The sequence below is a fragment of the Phoxinus phoxinus genome (assembly GCF_949152265.1).
Source record: "Phoxinus phoxinus genome assembly, chromosome: 10".
In the NCBI taxonomy this organism is placed as follows: Eukaryota; Metazoa; Chordata; class Actinopteri; order Cypriniformes; family Leuciscidae; genus Phoxinus; species Phoxinus phoxinus.
This window is the reverse complement of record NC_136885.1, coordinates 26,690,042-26,717,226: the sequence shown is the minus strand read 5'-3', so window position 1 is coordinate 26,717,226 and position 27,185 is coordinate 26,690,042. Positions and strand designations below refer to the sequence as shown.

General features: G+C 37.1%; 1 protein-coding gene across 7 annotated transcripts in view; it reads right to left on the bottom strand.

The window, feature by feature from the left end:
* Positions 1-1,615: 1,615 nt before the first annotated feature.
* map7d1a (MAP7 domain containing 1a) overlaps positions 1,616-27,185 on the bottom strand; it is a 41,262-nt gene continuing 15,692 nt past the window's right edge. The window contains exons 3-19 of one of the 7 annotated variants that reach the window (XM_079626922.1): positions 22,214-22,282; positions 21,218-21,238; positions 18,303-18,466; positions 17,866-17,977; positions 16,255-16,359; positions 14,096-14,218; positions 13,764-13,903; positions 13,181-13,302; positions 12,358-12,596; positions 11,905-12,187; positions 10,370-10,550; positions 9,066-9,170; positions 6,640-6,696; positions 6,458-6,518; positions 5,344-5,398; positions 5,023-5,246; positions 1,635-2,679 (exon numbers count right to left, since the gene is read on the bottom strand). In XM_079626922.1, the coding sequence (XP_079483048.1) occupies positions 2,669-2,679; positions 5,023-5,246; positions 5,344-5,398; positions 6,458-6,518; positions 6,640-6,696; positions 9,066-9,170; positions 10,370-10,550; positions 11,905-12,187; positions 12,358-12,596; positions 13,181-13,302; positions 13,764-13,903; positions 14,096-14,218; positions 16,255-16,359; positions 17,866-17,977; positions 18,303-18,466; positions 21,218-21,238; positions 22,214-22,282 (2,072 nt within the window). In that variant the 3' untranslated portion in view covers positions 1,635-2,668. Of the gene's footprint in view, positions 2,680-5,022; positions 5,247-5,343; positions 5,399-6,457; positions 6,519-6,639; positions 6,697-9,065; positions 9,171-10,369; positions 10,551-11,904; positions 12,188-12,357; positions 12,597-13,180; positions 13,303-13,763; positions 13,904-14,095; positions 14,219-16,254; positions 16,360-17,865; positions 17,978-18,302; positions 18,467-21,217; positions 21,239-22,213; positions 22,283-27,185 lie in introns of all 7 variants that reach the window. The other 6 variants (XM_079626923.1, XM_079626926.1, XM_079626924.1 and 3 more) reach the window with 6 other exon arrangements.

Below are 27,185 nucleotides of genomic sequence, written 5' to 3'. Positions count from 1 at the left end.
TTCCCCTGCAGGACGACACAAGCGGTTCCCGCAATTGGAGCAATCCCCACAGCAACAACACAGTGTTGAAACAAACCATCATTTATGGGTCCATCTAAAGTTACAGGGAACGCTGGGCTGGAAAATATAGCCAGTCCCATTCTTCACATTCTTCTTTGAGAAACAGAGGCAGCAAAGAAAAGTAAATGTTGGCAACCTGTCTGAATGTCTTCGGGTGAGAGAAACCTGATCGATGGGTCCATACGTGTTGATTTGCTGCCCTCTGCTGTGTATGAATATGGCGGATGTCTCATAATAAACAATAGTAAACCAAACCAAACTCCTACAAAGATCTGGGTTACACTGTTTACTGAAGTCTGTTTCTCAGCTTACACACACACACACCTATGAAACCAAATGAGAGTAAAGTAACGAGCAGGGCTGAGAGTTTGACCTTACAAATCAAAAAGTGCCAACAAGAACCTTTGCTTCACAATGCAAAATCTTGGGTCAAGTGAGTTCTGAGAGCAAGCTTTGGGGGGAGGGAGAAAGAGAGAGACATGAATCGTGATGGTTTTAGATGTCATGCTATACAGATGGCAAGAGTGCCAGAGCATGTGCACAAAGGTCACAGGGATGTGATCTTGGCCAGGAGTCTGGTACAGGCGTTTAACTCATCGCTTGATGGCCTTCTGGAAAAGCATAAGTAGGGACAGCTGAGCTAACCTGGACCTGGCTAGATTTCCCAAAAGGATATGCATTACCTCTATATCACAGATCATCATCGCAATATCACTCAGATTTAAGTTGCAAATAAAGGAATCTAACGTATGGGTTATTTTTCCCTTATAAAAAATAAAATAAACAACAACAAAAATGTAAATTTGATCACTTTAAAATAGCATCGGACATTAGGACTTGTTTTCAGAGAATACACCTTGAATTATTTTTGTTTCTTTTAAGCATAATTTTTCTTTGCAATAAGGTAAAATGGCAATAGCATATAAATAATATGTTTAATTCAAGATCCAATTTTGAATAAAAAAAACTTACTATCGTACACAATTTTGCTTAAATATAATAGATAATACAATTATTATATCTCCTTTTAAGTAGGGATGCACCAATATGAAAAATTTGGCCGATACCGCTAACAAATAATCCTTTATACGTGAAAGCCGATAACCGATATATTGGCCGATAAATCTAAATCCAAATTTTTATGTAATTTTTGAGAGCCTAATACACAAGTCTCACCATTAAAAGCCATGTCCCAAGCACACAATTATAACGTTCTCATTATAATTTTATGTAGATTATATGACAGACTTGCACTGCACATGTTGTACTTAACTATATTTTCTTTTCTTTTCTTTTTTGAAGTGATTCCAATCATATTTCAAGCAATTCAAAAGTGCATCTGAAGTGTCTCAGCTGAAGGAAATAACCCATTATTTATATGCTTTAATATGTCGTCCAAATAACGATAACATTAAAAATGAACATATATCGCCAGATACCAATATGGTGGCCGATATATCGTGCATCCCTTTTAACTTTTAAGGATGTTCAGTAAAAGCTAAAAAATACTGATTATGATAATATTTTTGCAGCACAAATAATAATTAAGCTGAATGAAATTAAAGGGAATTTTTCACAACATAAATTCCCTCTTTAATAGGGTAAACCAAATATGTATAGCACATAAAATACAGACATTAATATTATTATTTTTTTCAGGAAAAATGACTTCAGAATCACTCTGTATTAATAAGGACATATACACTCAGTTTCAGCTCAAAAGTGGGCCATGATTGGAAACACTGCAAAAAAATGAGTATGCTAAGAGTTTGCGCTCTCACGGTATAGTGGCTATAAATTGCAATCATTTGGAGTTAAACAGGACGCCTTTGGGTATCGGCGATCTGTTCTGGTTTATAAATAGGCATAAACTTGAGACAAAGGGGTTTTATCAACAAGAAAACAAGACTCTAGTGACAACACAGAACTGTCATTGCAGTTGCATGTGCATGCATGGTGAATCTTTTGGATATTACACATTTCTTATGCAAGTAGGTAACTCAGCAGCAAGCACTAATCTGGAGTAACCGGTATTAAAATTATTTTACTATAAGACAAAATTAACATTAAAAACTCTGAAACAGTGGAGTTCAGGCATGGCAGTCCCTTTCATTCTGTTTATTCACAGATCGTCTCCTCCCATGATCCAATTTACATTATTCACATACAATTGTACCCAGTAGTTACAATTCTTTTCAAGTTAAATAACTAAACATTAAAAAATAAAACAACCAAAACACTTCTGCGTTCAACCCATAACAGCATGAATAACGACAAGGAGTAATAATGTTTGTCACAACCTTTAAAAAAACATGAAAATGGTACTGTGGTGATCAGAAAGAGTGGGTGAGGTCAGGGTCTTGATGAATGGTGATTCTGGTGAATGTTAGCGTTTAGCTCAGCTTGATTGTTCTGTAGCTTCCTTGTAATTTCCATCATGAACCATAAGAGAGGCTCTGATAGTGGGGTTTGCTCTGTACAGTCTAAACAGAAGACAGTTTTTGGGGTTTGGCACAGGTCTCTTTCATGCTGTGCTTCTTTCCACCGGTCCCTCAGGCAGACGTTGAGGGACTCGCAGATTTAAGGCTTCATCCAACAGTGTATGCCCTTAGAGGACCTCTGGAGGACACAGGAAGAACATGGAGTTTAGAAATGTAAGCGTTTAATGCATGACAAAATAAAATAAATAGCGGAATTTTTTTAGGGCTTTTAAAAAAGTAAAGATTAAAAAATATATATATATTAACGATCATTTGAATTTGAACGAAATCATGATGAATCATTTAATTTGGTGTGAAATATTTTAAAGTTTGGGGTAAAACAAATTTTGTGAATGATTTTATTACTTTTATTAATCAAGGATGCTCTATATTGCTCAAATTTATAATGTTACAAATAAAAAAATGCTGTTCTTTTTTAACTTTCTAGTTATAAAAAAGAATCCTGAAAAAAACATCACAGTTTCCACAAAAAATATTAAGCAGCACAACCAATAATTTTACTGTATTTTTCATCAAATAAAACTTAGTGAGCATATAAAAAACATTTAAAAATCATGAGAATTTTTCTTGATGATCATGAATAATCGGTCAATGATCAAGTGATCAATAATCGGAAACTCGGGCCCATCCCTACTTTTAGTTGGTTGAAGTAGGTCATTATTTCATCATAGCTGGTCCAAGTTAGTTAAAATTATCAGACCAATGGTTCCCAACCTTATTAAGGCACCTTCATCGACATTAATCCAAAGAATGGGTAAAAAAAGACTGGACAAACTGCACATATTTAAAATTTTTATATTTTAAATCCAACATTTGATGAAAAACAAACACTTTTATTTAAAAGAAGAAAAAAAGACCACTATACAACCTAAGCAGAACAAACCAAGCAAAATCGAAATATTTTCGCCTACACCTGGAACTTGCTCAAGAAATTACTGGTTTAGACTACCAGTCAGTCAACTTGGTTTGCTGGTTCTGGCCAGTTTTAACTGGATTAGCATATTTGAACCAACTTAGAATGGTACAACATGCTTTTCCCAGCAAAGTGCACAAAAAACCCACTGTATCTGTGTTGAGAACATTGACATATCTATCTGCGTAGTCACATGATACGTCAGTGATAATTCTATACTTAACGCTACGAGTGTAGAGCTCCAGATATGGCAAAGCAAAGATCCTGGATAAAAGATCCTGGATTAAAAACGTTCATCTCAGTTTAAGAGAGCTGGCACGGCATGAGGTGAACCCCCTTGTGTTTTCTTAGCAGATGATTTATGGCTGGAGGGCTGTCTGCAGGAGGACAGGTGGAGGTACGTGCCGAGGGGAGCGGGACCAAGTAATGCTGACCAGGCTGGGGGAGCGGGGGTTGAAGAGCTAAGCCAAGGGGTCCTGTTTCCAGTCTTGGGTGCCAGCAAGGCCGGATCAGGTCTTCCTGACACCATTTCAGGAATCCAGCTTTATGCCAAGACCTACCAGGCTCTTCACCCCGCTACCCCTGCCTGTCGCACCCGCAGGGCAATGTACGGCCACTATGACACCCGCACCTGAGACAACATTAACCCTCCAAGCTCAAAAAAAAGCCAGAAAGACAAGGACAACGACTCTTCCCCGACAAAAGAAATGTAAATAATTTATCAGTCACATCAGGTTTTAAAGGATTACTTCACTTTAAAATTACCTCATAATTTACTCACCCTCAGCCATGCAATGGATTGCAACCAACAGATTGAAGCTCAAAAACGTGCATCCATCCGTCATAAACGAACTTCACGCAGCTACGGGGGTTAATAAAGGCCTTCTGAAGCAAAACGATGAGTTTGTGTAAGAAAAATATTCATATTTACACATTACAAAGTAAAATTCAAGCTTCCAGCCAAACGGCCATATGCTGTCTACTTGCCCCCTAAAGCGCAACTTACGCAACTTGTGACGTTGGAAGTAGTGTTGTGCGTCGTGGCGTAGCGTAAATATCAGCAGTATGTCACATTACTCACATAAGTTGCGCTTTAGACTTAAGTGGAATCCGTATGTTTGTTTGGCCGGAAGCTAGTTATTTTACTTCATAAAGTTTTAAATATTAATATTTTTCTTACACAAACTCTTCGTTTTGCTTCAGAAGGCCTTTATTAGCCCCCCAGAGCCGTGTGAAGTTCGTTTATGATGGATGGATGCACGTTTTTGAGCTTCAATCTGTTGGTTGTAATCCACTGCCATTATAAAGCTAGGAAGAGCCAGGATATTGTTTTATATAACTCCGATTGTATTCGTCTGAAAGAAGAAAGTCATATACAGCTAGGATGGCTTGCGGGTGAGTAAATCATGGGCTAATTTTCATTTGAAAGTGAACTAATCCTTTAAGGCAGGACCATGAAAAGCTAATAATGCTCAGATTTATTGTCGTTCTCACTGCTATCTGAAGAGAGATTGACACTGAAACATGAGAGCTTCTTTGGACGCTCACCTGCCACATGCTGAGGCTTAATGGGGCCTGTTTTCTTAAGGAATGATTCATCTCTCTCAAACGACATGATTGGCTCGTCGGGTCTTTCAGTCTCTAACTTCTCCCGTCCATTGTTGTGATTGGACAGCTGAAGGATCTCTTCGAAGTGAGACGCCTCCCCTTTTGCCGACAGGCCGTTCTCGTGTTTGGTAGGCTGAACGCCGTTCACCACAAGAACGGACAGACTGCAATAGAAAACAGAAGTTCAAGAGAACAAAACGGTCACCTCTGGGGAAATTGACAGAAAACAAAAACGGAAGTAGTCGTGAACACATGGCTTACCTTTCGTTCACACCATCTTGTTTCAATGCAGTGCTTGGCTGGTAGTCAGCAGCTGCTAGGAAAAAGACAGAATGTCATGCTAATCGTTTCTTTAAATGGCAATCTTGTTTGTTTTAGCGCTCTTTTTCCAAATCAATGTTCCATTCCCAGATGGTTGTACAACTGACATAATAAACATTTCAGCAGTTCATCTGGAATTGTTTCCCTGATTCCCAATGCTTATTGTGTTTACATCGGCTGTTTGTTATATTTTAATACATAATAGGAGATTGCTCTGAAAATGTGTGTTCTTCGGTTAATGTATTTACACTACCATTCAAATGTTTGGGGTCAGTAAGATAAAAAAAAAGAAAAGAAAAAAAAGAATACTTTTGTTCAGCAAGGATGACAAAAGTGACAGTAAAGACATTAATCATGTTACAAAATCAGAATCAGAAAGCGCTTTATTGCCAAGTGTGCTTGCCTTGCACACACAAGGAATTTTTCTTGGTACTGAAGCTTCCAGTGCACATATACAAATACAACAAGAAACATAGCAAAACACTCTATTTCAAATAAATGCTGCTCTTCTGAGCCTTTTTTTTCTCTATCAAAGAATCCTGGAAAAATGTATCCACAAAAATATTAACCGTTTTCAAAAATGATAATAATAAGAAATGTTTCTTGAGCACCAAATCAGCATATTATAATGATTTCTGAAGGATCATGTGACACTGAAGACTGGAGTAATGATGCTGAAAATTCAGCTTTGCATCACCGGAATAAATTACATTTTACAATATATTAAAACAGAAAACAGCTATTTTAAACTGCAATCATATAACTTTTACTGTATTTTTGAAAGATTTCATTCAAAAACATTAAGAAATCTCTTGCAGACTCCAAATTGTGAACAATACTGAATGTATTTCAAGGGGTTAATGGGAACAATACTGGCTGCTGAATAAAAGTAGACTCGATAAAGGCCTTTTTGAAACAACAGATCTACATAGGAGGTTCATAAAGAACTAAATGTGTACTGAATGCCATATCTAACTAAAAATGATCCAGTAGTGATAGTAAAGTAGTGATATGAATGTTATTTATACTAACATTCTTCAACATAGTTTAATACCTTTATTCATGTCTGAATCGGAGTCTTTTCCATTGACTTGAGATGGAGATTTTGTGTCTTTCTGCATGAAAAGATTAAAAAAAAGAAAAGAAAAGGAAACAATTAGATTCTGAGCTCTTGATCCGCAAGAGGAAATTGGAGCCGTGCTACTGCCACAGTTTTAAATGAGAACGGCGCTGTACCTTGTCTCCTGCTGCTGCATCTGTTTTGCGTGTTCTTTTCATAATCTCATCCAGACGCTTAAAACAATGCACAGAAGAGACAAAAGAAAAACATGGAAAATGTTTCAAGAGTTTCACAAATCAAATTAAAACCTGGAAATAAACAGTTTTAGGAATTTGAAAAATATAAAACAAAAGAACATTATGTAAAAAATGAAGAAGAAATATGAACGATTCTGCGCTATTTCTGGGTTACTAATCAAATAAGCCAACATTGTGACATTGATCATGTATCTCATTGATCATGAAGCACAAGATGCTTTTTTGGATCATTCTCAAATCATACTGGAAAACATGATCATCAAGTTTCACACAAACTTAGGGGGTTCATTTAAATAAAAAGGGAACCGTTTCATATTCATTTTTCAATTTAACTTTTCACTCATATGTTTAGAATGAAGGCTTGTTTCACTGAATAAAACACTGAATAAAAAATTGAAAGTTTTTTTAAAAACAATTCTGACTTTTTTTCCTTGCAACTGTGTTTACATCTCGCAATTAAATTGTTCTCAGAATTGCGTGATATAAACTCGCAATTTTGTGTCATAAAGTCAGAATTGAGAGATATAAACTTGCAATTCTGAGAAAAAAATTCAGAATTTTGAGAAGTCGTCACAATTATCTTTTTTATTCTGTGGCGGAAACAAGCCTCCATAGTGTAGTTAAAAACATAAGTCATAAAAAATTATGTATTAAATAATAAAAATGCAAAACAATAATTTTTACAAGTGGTCTCAGATTTAACATATCTTTTTATTTTGTCATTTCATTTTATTTTACGGTGATTCTTTATTATTCTCAATAACTAAAGATGATTTGTTCATTTGTTTATCTTTCCGTTCCTCTATTTATCAAAGTTTCAGAAACATAAACTGCATTTTGCAGCTTTAAAGGGATATTTCACCCAAAAATTATAATTAGCCCATGATTTACTCACCCTGAAGCCATCCTAGGTGTATATGACATTCTTCTTTCAGACGAATACAATCAGAGTTATATATATATAAAAAAAATTGTTCTGGCTCTTCAAAGCTTTATAATGGGAGTGAATGGCTGGTGAAAATTTGAAGCCCAAAAAAGCGCATCCATCCATTATAAAAGTAACCCATATTGCTCCAGGGGGTTAATAAAGGCCTTCTGAAGTGAAGCCATGCGTTTGTGTGAGGAAAATACCCATATTTAAAACTTTATAAACTATTATCACTGACTTCCGACAGACGCATCGATTTACGGTGGAAGACTAACCCCTGACCTGACGCTTAACATAATGACGAATGCAGAAGCTCAGAGGAGAGAGCAAAACAAAACACTGGTCGCGAATTAGAAATTTGGAAGAGAAATGTAAGATTTTCTATATGATAGAAGAGGAGCTTCAATTTGTTGCACAGCCCTAATTGTTTAAACCGCGAGAGGCGTCTAAGCTTACGATGCTCCTAAATCGTAAGTCATACATGCGTCACTGGTTACTCTTGAGGCGCAAGTCGATTTGCGTAGTATGCGTACGGTCGTCTGGCGGAAGCTAGTTATTTTAGATTATAAAGTTATAATTTTTTTTAAAAAAAATTACAAAAACCCATGGCTTCTCTTCAGGAGGCCTTTATTTACCCCCTAGAGCAATATGGATTACTTTTATAATGGATGGATGCGCTTTTTTTGGGCTTCAAATTTTCACCAGCCATTCACTCCCATTATAAAGCTTGGATTAGCCAGGACATTTTTTAATATAACTCCGATTGTATTTGTCTGAAAGAAGAATGTCATGTACACCTAAGATTTTTGGGTGAGCTATCCCTTTAAGTATACTAAAAGTCACTACCACTGACTTTTAGTATACTTAAAGGGATAGCTCAAGCTAGCTTGTTTAAGGCCAACGCTATGTTCTGAATTTGAAAAAACACTGCAGTGTGTCAATCTCCCTGGACACAGTGTCTTCCAAAAAAAGTGCTGAGGACAGTTGGGTCGGGGCTCTGATACACGGTCCTGCTAAACTGACTTTTAGAGGTACAACATAGTGTCCCGCTGGGGTAATACCACTTGAACAGAGTGGCCATCCTCCGTTACACATAAGCATTCACAGAAAGGGATCAGGGGGTGAATGTCAAGGTGTTGTATGATTTATGGCACGTGCATGAATCTTGAGAGCTTGCTTTTTACCTTGAAAAGTTATTTTATTTCGCTCTACTACCACATTCTGTGCCTGAAAGCTATTGTGGGCATGTGTGAACAGTTAGGAGAGGAAATGAAAGGATTTCACTAGACTTCAACTAAAGTTTGCGTAGACGCAGGTATGCATACAATTGCCTGTAATACAGGTTTTAAAGAAGCAGGATGATTTCAAAGTGACCTTATGAAGAAAAATGTAAATGTGAGTTGGAAACCCTTCTTACCTTCTTTCTCTCCAGCCTCTCCTGCTCCTCCTTCTGGAAGTGTTTCTCTCTCTCCAGGCGCTGTTTCTCGGCCTCCTCTCGGGCCTTTGCTTCAGCCTCCTCTTTCTACAGACACAATCAAACGATCAGATTAACACTGAACAGGACAGATCACATCCCGTGTACAAAACAACAGCATAGGATACCTACACTCTTGAATTTTATCCAATGAATTTCCATGATGTTGCGAATTTATTATTATTTTCATTTAAAGAGCAATTTCTAGCATGAAACAGTAACTAAGTATAACTAGAAAAATATATGATCACCACAGAAATGTCCTTTTTTTAGAATGTCTTTTTCAGGCGTTGGATTCACAATTTTAAAATTCCCTTACCGGTGTATGTGTATGTATCCCATTACTGTGGAAACCCTGATACCTGCTTAATATCTACTTAAATACAGGTTTGAACACCAGGTGGTGGTAAAACCTCAAAAATGCTACAGCGCCAATTTGCACTCTTGATATCCATCCATTTACAGAAGAGGAAAGAACGGATTTGTAAGAACTTAACTTACTTGCCTAGAATTTGTCTCATTATAGCTCTTCAATTGCTTTAGAATTGCATGCTTGTATTTTAAAGCATTAAACAGAAAATTTAGGGTAAAATAATAAGGACTGAATTGCGTTGGCATGCCTCTGTTAAAAACAAGGAAAGTAGAAATCAGACACAAAATTTGGGAATTTGGAAAGAGGAAGATGGACCCTATGGACCAGGGTTGTTATTGTGAACTAAAACAAACTATTAAAAATACATTTTGGCAATCGAAATAAAGTTGCAATAAAATATAAATATTATAAGAAAAATTTTAACTAAAAAAAAAAAAACATTTTGTTTTGGCAACTAACAAAAAAAAAAGAAAGAAAGAAGGTTGAAGAAGTAAAATTATTAAAACAAATAAAAACGAATGCTATATACAAATATATTACTTAAAAACCTACTAAAAATTACAAAAGCACATAACAAAATTACTAAAACCTAAAATATAAAAATAAAAGCAACTTCCAAATATTAATAAATAATACACTAGGAAATAATACTAAAATTACACTATTCAGGACACAACCGATGCCGGATTTGAACCCAACAGTAGGCTCAACATGTCTGGAGCATGTGCGGTAACTTCCAGGCCACGGCTCTGACACAACTGAGCAATTCCTGAAAACCCAGTGCTGGAAAGTCTATAAATGTACTGTCAGTACATGTATTTATACAGTGAAGTGTGTCACTAAGGATTCTAAGAAATGAAGTTGCATTTCTGACCTGTTTCTGAAGACGTTCGTTCTCTTCTTGTTCGATTTTGCCCCTTTCCTGCGCCTCCTCCTCGTCCTGCAGGCGCTGGGCCTCCTCTCTTAACCTCTCCTGCTCCGCCATGAGGCGCGCCTCCTCCTCCCTGCGCCTGCTCTCCTCTGCCTCGTGTGCTAACCTCTCCTCGTGCTGAAGCCTGTGTGAAAGAAGAGTCAGTCATCGTACACAGTATACACATAAGATTAACAAAAAAACCTCCTCCAGATAGGCACCATTAACCACTGAAGTTTTTGAATTATATATAAAAATAAAAAAAAGGACGTGTGAATGCAAGTGGACTTCGGTGTCTCTTGCAAAATTGAAATTTGCTGCGGCTGGTAACATAACATGAAACTTTAAATTGCAGACACGGTCCATGCATTATAAAGTGACAAATGCAAAGTGGACGGAAAGTGAATCTTTTTAGAGGTGACCAAAATATCCGCACCCATAGTTACCAGCGGCACTGGAGCATAAACAGTGTGGAACTCTCATTACGTTGCTGCCAAAGTCCCTTTTGGCTCATAAACGTGTTAAACTCATAAACTGTCACAGAGAACTCCAGACGTCAACAGCTCCACACCGCCAAGGCTATTCCTGGAGCTCACACCGCACACGGCCTGGTGGAGCAGGACATGTTTAAAAGCATTCCAAAAGTGTGTGTTAGCTGAGGTGGAGTTTGGCTTTGACGGCAGGGATACAAAGGGTGAAAAGTTTAACAAGTTGAAATTTAATAGAGATTAAATTGTTATTCTGCCTCTTTATTAGAAAGATATAATGGAGAATGACAGACAGTTATTGGTGAGATAAAGGTGGAATGGATGCTCATGTTGCAAGCTGGACTCAAACCTATGTCTGCCACATGAGCACGTGCGCGAACAGACAGTCCATTTAACTTCTGTGTAACTATATAACTATAATAAAAAAAGTACAATTCAATTCACCATTAAATTAAAATGAACAATTCTGTTTTTTTTATGGAATATTGCAATATTTATTATAAATTATTAATGCACATAACTTTTGGTTAAACTTTATTTTAAGGTGACAGTTACATTGACACAATGAACTACATGTACTTACTATAAAGTTACGGTTCGATTAGGTTTCGGGTTAGTTACTTGTAACCATGCTTAATTCACTGTTAATACTATATAAGTACATGTAGTAACGTAACTACGTCACCTTAAAATAAAGTGTTTTTTTTATTTATTATTTAACGTGTCCTCGTAATCTTTATTCAAAATAACTTCCCCTCCCTCTTCCAATGAAATCTCTCCTCTTATGACGTGTTTTTCAGTACATGGGTGAGACAACCTGTCATTCACATGAAATCACAGCAATAGCAAACCACAATGATCCAACCAATTCCTGATGCACAAAATAACGTCCCATCCTACATTGTTTCTTGTTCAAGAAGCGGTTTCACTTGGATATACGTCACAATAGGGAAGTAAAAGACTATCGCAACTTCTGTTTCATGCCGAATAAATAACAGTAAAATAGGTAACCTCTCTCTCTCAAGCTGTTCTCTCCGTTCTTGCTCTTCCTTCTCTCTCTGTTCACGGGCCTGTCGTCTTTTCTCAGCCAGGATGCGGGTGGCTTCCTCAGGGTTATTGGTGCCAGCCATGGGCTTGCCTGGAGAGGGAGCTGGAGAAGCCACCTGTGGGAGGGCGGGGACAAGAGGGGACTCCTCGGGGACAGAGGGTGCGGAAACCGACATGACTGGTGAACTTTCAACAGGGGACGTGTCCGGAACTGATGACACGAAAATGGAGGGGACGGGAGACGAGGCTAGAGAAAACACAGAGAAACGGAGCGGGGTAAAAATGAGGACTGGAAAGAGGACAAAAAGCGTAAAATGACAGAAACTTTGAGATACATAGTGTTTTTTGACACAATATGTAGTAATCCTTTCAATAAAGAAAAGCCTCTATGGCAACACTCATCATCACCACACTCACTCTTTGGTTCTTCAGGTGTAGCGGGCCTGCGGGTCTCTCGAACCCTCTCAATGGCGACAGGCGAGGCGGTGCGGGTCTCCACTCGGGCAGGGGTCCTGGCCCTCTTGGGTCGGGCTTTAGGAGTACTGGGGCTCGCTCGTGCTGATGGAGGTTTGGGAGAGACTGCAGGACTGGGGGAGGACGCGCGGCCTTTGGGCGTCACAGGAGACGCAGATCTTAGTTTGGACAATGGACTCGGACTGGAAACATGAAGAGAAACTTAATTTAATGGCTGAGCTGATTACTATTTCTTTTTAAATACAACATGTTTATAGTAGGGGCAAGAACTACAAATGTTCATGGGATGGACATGAACTAGACTGCGGCCTGATTCGGATATTTCATAATGTCCTAGAAATAGACAAAATAATGATTAAACCAATTCAACAGATAAAAGTATTTTTTACAGCTAAACTACATATCTATTTACAGTAGCGTACCATGAACCTAAATTATGACATCTGACTACAACCAGAAGGTGAAACATTTGGTCAGAGACATCATTACATAACAAAGCATTGGTCTTACAGAATTAGATGACGCTCGGAGCAAAAAGGTCCATTAAAAAGCTTCTATTGTATTTTCCTCTTTCACATGCAAGGCAGTGCTTCCAGAATATAAGCATTTTAGACAGTTTACGTGTTTCTAAGAATGTTTACTCCGATGAGACTGAGAATTTAGGATTATTTATGAGAATTTCCATTTGAATGAAAAATAAATATATATATATATATTCACCTGCTATAAGGCTAAAACTAATTCAATTTGATTGTTAAAATCTTACCTGGACTCTATTCTGGTTTTCATTGATGGCATGGACTGTCTCTTTTTCAGCACCTTCTCTTTGGTGATGGTACTCTTCTCCTTTTCATTTTCTCTCTCCTTGTCCTTCTTATCCTTCCTCATCTTTTGAGAAATAATGTAACAAAAAATAAACATCCTCATTCCTCGAAGACAGACTCAAACCCACTAAGCCAGGGGTCTTTGCTACCTCTAATTTATAATTTCTCACTACGATTTTTGTACTAATGACTGTAAATTACACATGAATGATATTTTACAGTACAGTATATGCAGTTTAAACATGAATTATTATAATAATGGCCACTTGAATAACATTAATGATAACATTCGCATGTTTCGTGATGAATGGTTAAGTCATATGGCTGTGGGGTAACACAACAAAACAAGCTATTTCCAATCCACACCCTCTTTAAAGGCTTAGACATGTGGATTCATGAACGTGTGGATGGAGTGATGCATGAATTTTTCACCTCCTATATAAAAGCTAAATGTGATATAACAGGGAGGGAGAGATGGAGTATAAGAAAGACAGAAAGAGTGAAAGGGAGTCTTAAATAACTCACAGGTGTGGAGTCTCGTCTGCGCTGGGCGATATTGGGCGTGCTGGTGGTGACCCTCCAGCGCTCAGAGCAGCGGTGATGTGGCCGATGTGAACACACTGTGAGAGGGCTGGCAGACGCGGAGCGCGGGCACAATGGAGACTCTGGATGAACAAAACACATTTCATTTTGCAACATATAGAGCAGAATTTGTTTTCTCGTTGTTATTTCTAACCTGCACAGGCCCTAAAAACTAAGGAATACAGCGAGTTAGCGTTTAAAAAGACTTCCTAAGCAACTTTAGCTGGTGCTAAACACCGAGATAAAAGGTCCTATGATGGTATTCAGTCACTCACGGGCATCTCTGCTGTTGTTCAGCACACTGGCAGCACTGCGACTGCGAGCCAGGAAGGAGAGAGTGGGCGTCATCAGCCTGTCCACAATGCTGCTCTCCAATGGACTCAGCTGCATGCTACGAGCTGCAAGAAAACAGTAACCATTAGTTTCCACTTAATATATGAGCAACAATCACTTACCTTCTCTCATTCTGAACTTCATTTGATTGTTAAAATTATGTTTGCCAGTATTCAAGGCTGAAAAGCAGATGCCATCTTTTACATAAATACAATATATACAATCGTTGTAATATTTGATTTTATAATGATAAAATCATGGCAATTACAAACAACTGTGTTTGTCTCCCTTGCTGTCAACATGGATAATGTATTTTACAACACTGCTACATGCTAGATTCAGATTATTTTATTTTATTTTATTTAATGCCATGTCAGCTTTCAAAGCTGCTACATGCTAGAAAAGCGACCAGTAAACAAGTCCAAAAATAACTTTTGTGAGAATGAACAAGTTTGAGAACACATTTAAAAAAAATAATTCATCCAAAAATGATGAATTCAACTACCCTCATTTGGTCACGTGAGCGTTGCACATGGACTACATTTATGTTCCCTTTTCCCCAAATTTTTTTTTGCAGTAGTCACTATGAACTGTGTGAAGATTCAATGCATCTAATTGTCTTCCACAGAAAAAAATAAATTCAATACAGGTTGCTATAAGTAAATGATGACATAATTGTTTTTGGGTGAACTATAAACACAAAAGGACTAACAACGGAATAAAAAAAACAACAAATAAAAATAACTATGCACACACACACAAAAAAAGAACAATGATAAAACGTTACAATAAAAATGAAAAAAAAAAATAACTTTCAAACTCAACAAAAATAACCATCATTGCTAATTCTGAGAATTCACAACCTAAACTTATGTGATCTTCAAGAAGAGAGGAGAAAAGAAGAAGTGGGAAAAAGGAAGAACCAATGCATGGTAAGATGTGAAAAGCAAGATCAGAAGAAAAATTTGGCATTTTTGAAACGGAAAGACAGATAGAGTTATTGCCTACATCTGAACATTCATCAGCACTCTGCAGTAATATCTCTGCTCGTGGAAAACTTCCCAGATTCGATTAGCTGTCTGAGGACGGAGCATGACGTCTACTTTCTGCTCTACTCCATCTATTGTTGTAGGGAGCACTCAAAAATAGAGTGTGCCCTACTTACGATTGAGTTTTCATGACCTCAGTACACCCAATAAAAGAAGCACAACAATCAACTAGCATAACTTATAATGTACGCATGTCAACAAAACATCAAATCAAGTGACATGTACGTCAAAGAAATATGGCACAAGCTCACTTTAAACATTGCACACAAAGATGTTTTTAAATGATAAAACAGTAACACATTACAATAAGCGTCAATTCATTAACATTAGTTAATGCATTAGGTAACATGAACAAATAATGAAACATTTTACTGCATTTATTAATATCCTTGAAACAGCTAGTAATTCAATTTAAATTAAATATTAAATTAAATCTAGATTAATAAATGGATGTAAAAATGTGTTCATGATACCTTGTTTAACTAACATTAATGAATTGAACCATAGTGTCATCAATAAAACAATACATATTGTTCAGTATTTGGACACTTTGTTGGCTTTAGAAAAAAGTTTGTTCTGAGAAAAGCTCTAGCATCATTTGTTTGATTTTTCATTTTCTAATAAACGTTTTTAAGAGTGGCCCAAGTGTCCATATACTTTCTGGGACCACTGTATTATCATGCATCATATGCAGATGGAGGTATGGAAAAGTATGCAAGAATTCTTGATTACACTTCTGAAGACTGTTACATCAAGAACAAGAAATAAGGAACTGAGAAAGCCACCACCAAAAATAAACAAACAAAAAAAGAGCACCACTGAGGACGGTCGACGACGGTGAAAGACGAAGATGTCAAAATTCATATTAGAACACATTAACTGAAGACACTGACGAGCAGGCGGATTGAGAGGGGGAGTGATTGAGTGATCACGGTGGACGAGCATGTGATTGGTCTCAAGGGAGAAATCAAAGGTGGGGGGATAAAATGGAAACTCATAAATATGCGAAGGGAGGAGCCTGTGAAGACGAGGGGGAGGGGCTAGATCCTTACTTCTGCTAGGGGAGATCCAAAGAGTGGCAGAGGATTTGGAGAGCCTCTTGTTTATGACTGAGTCCACATGTTTGGGCAGGTTGACCGCTGATATTGAGCATCTGCCTGCAAAATTCACAGAACACCGAATATATACACAATGCTGAGGGGGACCAAGACGACACGACAGGTGGCAGTGAAATAATTAAGTATGAATCCCTCAAACAGACAAAACAGGCACTGATATTAAGGACAAGTAAATATATATTGGTCGAATATATCTTAAAGCTATTGTTTGAACAGCCAAAGATGGTTATTTTTGCCCTGGATAACCAGAAACCATTGCTATGTTTGCAGTGTCTGAATATTAGCTCAACTGCTATTTTTATGAGTTGTGCTGCTCAAAGTTCATTATTATAGAGTCTACAGGCTTTGTAATGGGGTCACTGCCTGCACTTCTCCTCTTGAGACACCATCAGGGACATCAATGACTGGGCAAAACTTTTGGGAGAGGAAAAACTAAATTAAGTCGGTTAGAAAATAAGATCCTTGGAGAAAAAGCATTGGTTAGCCTTTAAATTGAGGTCTTGTGTCCTGGGGGAGGTGGTACAAAGCTGCGCTGAAGTTCATTACAATATTTCCCATCATTCTCAGCAAGTCATTCTCACTTCCTGTTATATACAGACCCATCAAATACACAATGGCAAATAACTGAAGATTATGAAGATGTTTTTCTTCACCTTTTGAGTTTTTGTACATTTTCAGCCAGATAAAAGGCCATTTTTGGTTTCCGGCCTAAATTCTGTTGCTTTAAAATCTGAAAGCGGCAACATTGAAATGGAGAAAATGCAGCATTCATGTGAAATGTGATCTTGGTTTAGATCACATTTTGCATGTATGTTACAAAAGATTTCCATTTCAACTTTCTATTCATCAAAAGGTTCATATCACTAATTCAAATATGAGTCAAATGATTTTTGAAGGATCATTTGACACTGAAGACTGAAGAGTAATGGCTGCTGATAATTCAGCTTTGCCATCAATTAAATAAATTACGAGGTTGTGATGAATATAGTTGGAACGTTCACCTTCAGTGTGTGTAGAATCTTGTGAGGCGTGAAGCTCACCGAAACTTAAGCTATGGAAATATACTGCGGTAAAAATGGAAAAACGTTTGCAGTTCTCAGTCAGTATTTGCGTTTTCAAGTAGCACATTAAATCCCCAGATGATCTCCAGAAGTGAAGCGATTGTTATCGCATTAGTAAAGAGTGTTTAGTTGGGCTTAAGCAGAAGGTTGTGAGGCTCTTTTACGCTACACATAAGAAACCATCTCACATGTGAAAAATCAAAGAAGCTAGAGAAACTGCTACTTTGAAGAATTCAAACAAAATTACAATTGTATATTTTCCATTTCTAAAGCACTTAATGATGACAAAAAGAGAGATAGAACAATATTAGAAGCATCAGTCTCAGTCAAATCTGCATGTTTTCCTATCTCACATCTAAGCCGATGGCATTCAACGTTATTCATTTCTTAACACAGATGACGAATGCAGTTAATATGAAAAAGGAACCAGATAGCTACAGGCACAGTTTGTGTGTTTTTTGTGTGTGCCGTTTGTGTAACTCACTCTGGCTTTGGCTGGAGTTGCCGCTCAAGCCTCCGGCCCAGGACCATCTCTGCTGCCGAATCTCTGCCCATGTCTTCTTACCAGACCTCTGGATGGCGGCCTCATACCGCTCCTGAAAAAAAACCCAAATCAATTCCAATATGAATATCACTTTAAAGGGTACCAGAAGTGCAGCAAACACTTTATATTGTACATTTATATATAATGGGCACTGGGAGGAACAGAGGAAACGGTATTGATCTTTCAAAGGGAAAATCTTAGAGCCCTGGTACAATGTGCTCCACTTTCACTAATAAATAACTCATCTAGCATTACTCAGAGAAAACAATGCCTGCAGAGTTGGCAGAAACCTCACAAACTCTCTGAGTGTGTACAATTAGAGGATGTAACAGATTGTGTTTTGTGGGTTTGCACTGACCACCATTGCTCTTTCTCACCTTGTTCTTCTCAAGTTTCTGTCTCTGTCTCTCCTCCAGCTCTGAGCGGCGTCTCTCTGCCTTCAGCCGCTGCTCTTCCAGCTTCCTCCTCCGCTCCTCCAGCTGCTGTTCCCGCACCTGCCGTGCCCGGTCCTCCTTCTCCAGCCACTGAGACTTTTTAGCAGCTACACAAGAGAGAGAGAGGAAGAGCCTGTGAGCTACCAAAACCAGGCCAGCATCTTGACCTTCATTCTTCCTCCAAGAACAGGATTCAAACACCCATCATTCACAAATTTCAACACGTTCACAAATCCCAATGCATGTTCATTTATTAGACATTTGATCAAATGTAAAGTATTTGGCTAGAAAAAAAGAGTGCATAACTCTTAGGTCTATTTTACCATATTCAATTCCACTGATTGTCTGAATTTGGAATGACAGAAGTGAGAAAAATTAAAGAATCTTGATTTTTGGGTGAACTATCCTTTTAATATCATTCAAAAGTTTGGGGTCGGTAAGATTTTTGTAATGTTTTTGAAACAAAGACGACGACTTCTCAGCAAGGTTGCATTGATTTGATCAAATACAGTAAAAGCAGATACAATTTAAAAGAACTGCTTTCCATTTTAACAATTTTAAAATGCATTTCATTCCTGTGATGGCAAAGCTAAATTTTCAGCAGCCATAATTCAATGTCAATCATTCTAAAGCTGACATTTCATTATCAATGTTGAAAACAGTCATGCTGCTTAATATTTTTGAGGAAACTGTGATAGAGGTTTTATTTTCGGGATTCTTTTTTTATGAATAGAAAGCATTTTTTTTAAATAGATTTTTTTTGTAACTGTCTTTATGGTCACTTTTGATCAATTTAATGTATCCTTGCTTAATAAAACTATTAATTTCTTCTTCTTTTTTTAAATTACATGCATCATTATGTAGAGAGATGAGAAATGCTAGCAAAATCAAGTTGTCTATTGACTTTCAGGTAAACTGTCAAATCAGAGTAAATACTAACAGCACACGGCTTTTAGACTAATACTGATAAAATAATTTACAGAACGGGAATATCTACTGTCAGTGCAAAAAAAAAAAAAAAAAAAAAAGAGAACGCAAGGCTTGACATGAAAAGACTCTCCGCTGAGAGCCTTCATCTCTAGTGAGGCTGAGCCTTTTTCTCTGAGCTCCACAGTTATAAAATAGTGATGGCCTGAGAGTGCCAGGTTGACACTCTTCATCAAACTTTCATAATCCTGCTGGCAGATAGATGAGGTGGAAGACGACCCACAGTCTGAGAGAACACACACACACTATGTCCTACGATGAACATTTGACTCACTCAATGCAGCCCACACAAATAGTACACAGTACACACTAATGTGAAAGTCCATGGTGATAGCAGAAGAGATGGATTGATGAGTTCGATTGACTGCTGCCTGAAAATTTAGGTTAAAATGACACGCATCGCACTCGTGTGGCTAGAATGTTGCAGGACGTGTGTTTATCATGATTACATTCACATCAATCGTGATTTATTCACAGTTCAGTCACAGGCACAGCAGATGTGAAGACAGCAGCAGATGTTATTTCTGGGTCTGATTGGATCCTGCAGTTTGTAATTATGGGAAACTTGTAAAAACATGCTATGAAAATAAGATTCCAGAAAAACATAAACTGAGAGGTGAGGTTTAGTGGTCAAAAAGCTCAAATTTGGTGAACCAGTGAACTATAACTGACCCCAGTGCTTAACAACAAGAATGCTGTGTACATTAACCAAAATAGAGACAGCTAATTGTCATACGTAAACCATAAAATATGACCTAAATGTCTCAAAAGATGCACTGAAAAATGGTGTCATGTTTATTTAGCATACCGTATTTTCCGGTTGCACTTTTTATCATAGTTTGGCTGGTCCTGCGACTTATAGTCAGGTGCGACTTATATATAAAAATTAATTCATACTGACTGAGATGAACCAAGAGAAAACATTACCGTCTACAGCAGCGAGAGGGCGCTCTAGTTAGCGGATTAGTTCAGAAGCGACTCCGAGGATAAAGAGTACAGTGTTGTGGAATGAGATCACGGGAGCTTGGTGAACTGGCTTACCGGTAACTTGTTGGACTCGCTGGCTTATGTTAATTTAGCCTATTCAGCCTCCCAGGTATATGTTCTTTATGCTATGTAGCTGAATAACTGTTAATGTGTTGTCAACATACCGGACACCTATTCAGCCTGTTGTTCTGTGTGCTATTGTGTAGCTGAATAACTTGCCTTTCCAGATTAAATGTCTGTTCTTGGTCTTGGATTTTGTGAAATACATTTCTAAATAAATGCGACTTATACTCCGGAGCGACTTATAGTCCGGAAAATACGGGTACATGTAAAGGATATGAACCCAAAATAAACAAAAGATTCATGCATTTGAGATAACCTAAAAATCGAAGTGTTAATTAGTTCATCACCACATTTCTTTTCCTTTTACTAATATACAGACAAGCCCAGTCACGTTCATCATTGTATGAAATTCACATTCGGTCAATTGTAAAAGCAAAGTGTTAGGGTAAAATCAGGAAGATAGCTGACCCTGCTGGAAAAAACTAAACAAGATGTATACTCCAATACTCCAAACTAAACATATAATGAAGCCACTGTGTGGTCCAATTCGAACCATGCACCTAATGACCATCTATGTAGAAAGAGGCACTTAGAAGCTGGTTTAAGCATAAATATCCAGCAGGGGAGTGTGACAAACCTAGCCTGGCAGCTTTCATTCAGATTTAAGACACCTGACAACCTGTCACTAATTATGATTATGAGTGAGAGACGACGGAAATGGAAAGCAGCTCTACAAGAGAAGAAGTAACTGAAAGAGAAAGGGATGAAGACCCGAGAGCGCATCAGTCACCAACACCACCAGAGACGGGGGAGTGGCTTACCTTCAGTCTGGCTACGCTGTTCTGGGGAGGGAAAGTGAAAAAGAAGACAAAAACGTTCTGTCAATCATGCAAAGCAGAGCAGCACAGCAATCTCAGCAGCCATGACAAGCACAGCGATATGACGGACAAACAAAACTGAGCATGTGAGATATTTATAATTCTCTGAAGAGGAGAAACTCTCACAGTGCTGGTTTAGTAAACACAGAAGCAGCAACACATTTAGAAGTTCATAGTCATAATTGCTAAAACTGGGAAAAAGGTTTATAATAATACTAGATAGGAGCCTAGAAAATAGTCAGAAGAACTATTTAAATAAGCATGTAAATATAAGTCATTTTAAATTAAAATATTTAGTTAAAAACAATAAATTAATATGAATTTCTATTAAGATAAAAATGTAAACAAAGGCATATAGAATGGAAACCAAGAAAGAATTTGAGTATGTAAATATAGTCATTTTATATTTAAATGAGCTATTACATATGTAGTCATAAATACAAACATACCGTGTATATATATAAATTAATTTAAAATTAAATTAGCCATTACATTTATATTTATATACATTTATATACATATATATATATATATATATATATAAATAACAATAAGTTAATATGAATTTCTATTAAGAACAAAATGAAAACAAAGGCATATAGAATGGAAAACAAGAAAACATGTGGGGGAGAAATATAAATATGCAAAAATGTAAACTGCATGCACATGCTTGTTAGTCTCAAAAGCATGTGACATGTCAAATGCATTTATTTAGCAAGCGCTTTATAAATGCCTCATTCTATTCTAAATGTCACAGTGACACATGTCAAACCTATTACTAATTCAAATCTATAAATGCCATAGAACCTCTGCTAACATGTATTTCTTTACAGTCATCCTTTGCTGTTGCACGAATATGAAGTGTTTTTTTTGTGTGAACACATCTAGACCCCAGACAGCAGGGGGTGCTCTCTCACTGTCTGCCATGTGTTATCTTACCGAGATATTTGGCCCTCTCCTCCCTCCTCTCCTTCGCCTGTTTCAGTCTCTCATCCAACTTCATTCCATCTGAGAAAAGAGGCAGAATCAAATGTTTAGTTTTGGTGAAACATTCGGAAATTGCCACATTGTTGCTTGAAAAAAAAGTGAGGTTGTCATTCTACCCACTAAACTAAGCTCTCCTGGACAGAGATAGAGAGAGATAGAGACAGTCAGACAGCAGGGTGCCGGGAATGAGAGAGGTTATTGTGTGGTAGAGGCCGTGTTCACATCTGCGGTGCTATAAAGCACTGGAAGCTGGCAGACACAGAGACTGGCAGCATTCACACGCTCCGGCTGACAGCAGAAAGCTCGGAGGACTCGCAGTGCAGATACAATCAACCCAACGCCACAAATTAACATTCATCTGAAGGGAAACTTTACCTGGGCTAAAAAGACACCATGCCATGATGGGCAAAAACACGCATACATACTGTATATATACATTATACCGTATATATACATATGTATACGGTTGTCTTTGATCACAAACTGAGGTGGGATAAATGGACTGAAGCTGTGAACAAAAAAAGGCAGCTAAGACTATACTTCCTTAGGAAGATGGTGTCATGTAAGAGGTATTGGGTATTTTTCATGTTTTTATATTTATGTACATTGTTGGTTCTATGTGTGTACGCATGTTGAAACACAAGCAACAAAAATTTCATGTTGAAACAGGCTACAAAAATATTAAAGTAATCAATTAATCAATCATATATATATACACTGTGTGTGCGTGTTTGTGCACACACATACATACATGTATATATATATATATATATATATATATATAAATAATAATACATATACAGACATACACATATATTATTTAAACAAACTTTTATGTTAGAATCGATTGATCGCAATAAACCGATTTGACAGCACTATATACGGTGTATATACACACATATAATAACTATAGCTGTATTTTTTACCCACTTGCAAAATTATATATATTTTTGCCTACACGTTCTGATCACCTGATTTATTACACAACACATTAAGACTTTAGACTACTACACAGTCACAGTTTCCTATTGTTACGCCTTCCAAAGCACCTGTAGTGTAGAACACAGCAAAGAAAACAGCTTTGTTCTAATTACACATTGAAACTAGTTCACTCAGAGTTCATCATTCATCAGCACTCCAATTTAAAACCTCAGAACTGACCCCATGTAATCTTTGTGTTGCCGTCTTATGACCCACGAAGTCTAGTAAAACTTATCTGATGAACCAAAAACTCATTAATAATGATCATAAGACACCAGCAGTGTTCCTCTTCATGACTTGTGTGCTCCACTTTGAGTATTTATAGAGCACAGGAAGCTGATGCGCAGAGTCTTGTGGGCCCTTACGATGTTCCCATTGATGAGTCACCGGGCAGAGACAGAAAAAGCAGAAGACTGACCCAGAAAGGGACTCCAGAGGGTCTGAGGCAGCGGACTGGTGCATAATCACTGACCTTACCATCTCCTGAAGCGCTAAATAAACCGTCTGGAGGATGAACAAAATTATTTGACCATGGCTGGAAAGTTGTATTGACCAATTTAAGACCCTTACTATCCATTTTAAATGGCATACAATCTATATCAAAATCAAAGTACAAACAGCAATTACAAAGGCTTTTCATTCTCTCAATAAAACCGCTGAACGCAACTGACAATCTCTCTGCTCCCTTCGAACGGTGGTGAAGTCTAATGGTTATGGATCCTGGCACTAACAGCATCATACCCTACAGTAAAAAATAGATATGGATATAAATATGCAAACAATGAAAGGCCAGCAGCGCTCATTACAACTGGCTCTTAAGTATAATTAAGTCTTTGGCCAGTTAATCTATTACTTGTTCCAGAGCAAATCGATTTGGCTAAGGGCAAAGTTAAGTTTCATAACTTTATATTTTTATTTAAAATTAAATCCTTTACTAGAACTAATGCTGCTTTTGTATTTTTTAATGAACTGTTTGCTTATGTTTATTTTCTATTGTACAAACGTATTATTTTATAATGGTTCATATTGTTTATTTAAATATTATTTTTCAATAAATAATATTTTATACACATAACATGCTGTATTTGGTATTGAGAAAGAGTCTGTTAGAGATTGTGATTTCGACTTCAGTGATTTTTGATTATTGATTGATTATTGCGCCATTAGATGGCAGGAAAGACAGTCTTTATGAGTCTTTTATATTAAAAGGGACTGAAACAAGGTTGTAAACAAGGACATTGTTTTTTTACTCTAACACATTGACTAGTGCTGTCATGGGAAATCCCCTTAACTGCTAAAAGGACAAAGGTATCGCTTTCCTCAGTGAACATTCAAACTGATTTTGTAATTATAAATATAAGATTCACCTAAAGAATATCAGCTGGATGCAGGTAATGCACTCGCTTAGTCAATCTCTATCTCATACTGTAATACTCTGCATAATACAATAGGGATCAATTAAGCTTTTCATTACTCCAGTCTTCAGTCACATGATCCTTCAGAAATCACTCTGATATGATGATTTGATGCTCAAGAAACACGCGACTCAACGTTCCTTAGTTACTAGTTCTAAAGAGACGTTTTAGAATTAGAGACTCAACTGTCAACTTGAGATTTGAATTTGTGGCGGAAGGACGTAGTTCTGCACAAAAGAGGGTTTTTAAAGACACTCTGTTGTTGTTTCTTATTTATTTATTTACACACTTGTGCCATCAAACTGTTGTATAAACACAATATCTTTTTTTTTAAACAAGCCTGAGAAAAATCACTTAATATTTGCCGACTCATCACCTTAATGACAAAGGTGCAGTTATGATTCTAATTTACTAGGGGTGTGTGTAAGCCTTCCAAACTATAAACCTAATAGTAAATAAAAAATTGGAGGGAGCAAAGCATAATACTTCCTATGATACTTGTAAATTATTATCTTTAATGCTGTCAGTGCCAGCTATACTTTACAATCTTCCCCAAACTTTTACTGTTCATTTAAGTTGCATTTTCCAGACAACCAGAATAAAGGTGAACTGCAAATGGTTAGGTGAGAAAAAAAAACAATGTATGATTCAGCATAGAGCATACAGTATGAGTCATGTCTGATCTTCAGCTCTTCCCTTCCTTCAGGTCTCCTTATGTTCTTTCACATAACACATGTATTATGAGTGAGGCAGCAGCAGCCCAGGATCAATAGATGAACATTCTGTGGAACAGAGCGTTCAGTTTTACAAGAAGTTCAGCTCGACCGCTGCTTGACAGCAGTACTAAATGATGGGATAAGCTGAACTATGCAGAAGTCTAATAACATAAAACTGTCTGAGGCTAAATTATGACAAAACTTGACTTGTCAAGAAATTATCAGTCAATTAAAGGTAAAAATCTGAGTTAAAATTAAAGGCTAAAATGAACTATCAGTTGATTGCATAATCATTAATACTGCAAAACACTATTAATGACAAATGAAGTAAACTAACTGAATAAATGCAACTGGTATTTTCCTTTTAATAGTCCTTTTAATACTGTATTTTAATGCATTTATATTACCGGTACTATGAATTGAATTTGACAAATGTATTAAATAATAATAATAAATATATTAAATTATTTAAATGATTCAAAAACTAAAACCAGAATAAAACAAAACAATAAATAAAAACTTTCACTTTGACTTGTCGACTCATTCATTTTGATTCACTCGAGACAAAAGTGTTCCAAGAAGTCCCGGCATGTAATATTCACTTTAGCATTAAAATAAAACGTTTAGTTAAATACTGCAATTTATTAGTTTATGGTTATTTTTGATTACTAGAATGGTTAAAGTGATTCTAATGTCAATTCACCACACAGTTTTGCTCCCAAACATTTACAGTTGAATGACTTACAAATGCTGTTCAAATCAGTACAGGGGAACCATATAAAGAAGATTATTTTGTGAATCGAACAACAATTGCAAAATTACAATTGCATTTACAGTATCAAATACAGTAAGAATATCAAACACAGCTGAACCAGCTTTTCCCACATAATTACCCACCAATCGCTCTACAACCACATCATCAGTTATATAAAGAGGCAACAATGAAGTAGGCAAAGAAAAGCTGCTTACTTTCACAAACCCAAACAACTCTCCCATTAACATGTGTCTACATGTTCTTGCACAAGTAAAGTCATTATACTATGAACGTGACTGAACCAAGGAGGAGGGTTAAATCCCTCCAGTTGGCACAGCTCTGTGAAATGTGATGCCCAGTCAGGTTTCATTGCTTCACCTCAGCTGATGGACCAGAGGCGATTAGGAACTGCCTGTCGCCAGCCTCCACAAATAGGTATTAGCATCAACATGTACCTCACAAAACGGATCTGATTCTAAATTAATGTAATAAGCCTGGGAGCACTTACAGAGGCCTGACTATGGAAATTCTTTGTGGGACATTAAACAAATGCCTCTGTAAGCTTTCAAGACTTTGGGCAAAGGTAAACCCTCAATGACTGGCTCCTTTCTCAAGAGATTTCCTAAATGCTTCTCATGGAAGGGAAATTGTTTTGAATTGTGTTAAGCGAATATAAAGTACTTAAAAGGTTTATTGCCGAATAAGAATCAAAATGATTCTTTATTCGCCAAGTGTCTGCGCAAAAAAATAAAGTTCATTCTGATTCTGATCAATGTTATGTTGGAAAAATGGATATACCAGATCATGGAGGTCAAACAAGTCAACAAGTGGTGTATTAGAACACCTTAAGCACCTCAAGACGGTCTCCAACCCAACCCGGCTTGACCAAAATTGCTGATCTGGGCACCATTATCTAGTAGTGCAGCTGATCAACCTTATAAATCAAGACCAGCTTCATCAACCAACTAGAAACCATGTAAACCCAATGACCCTACACTGATAATGCTTCTACTTACATTCTGATCTTTTGGGGTAAAAAGGTAATAAAGAGGACTGTA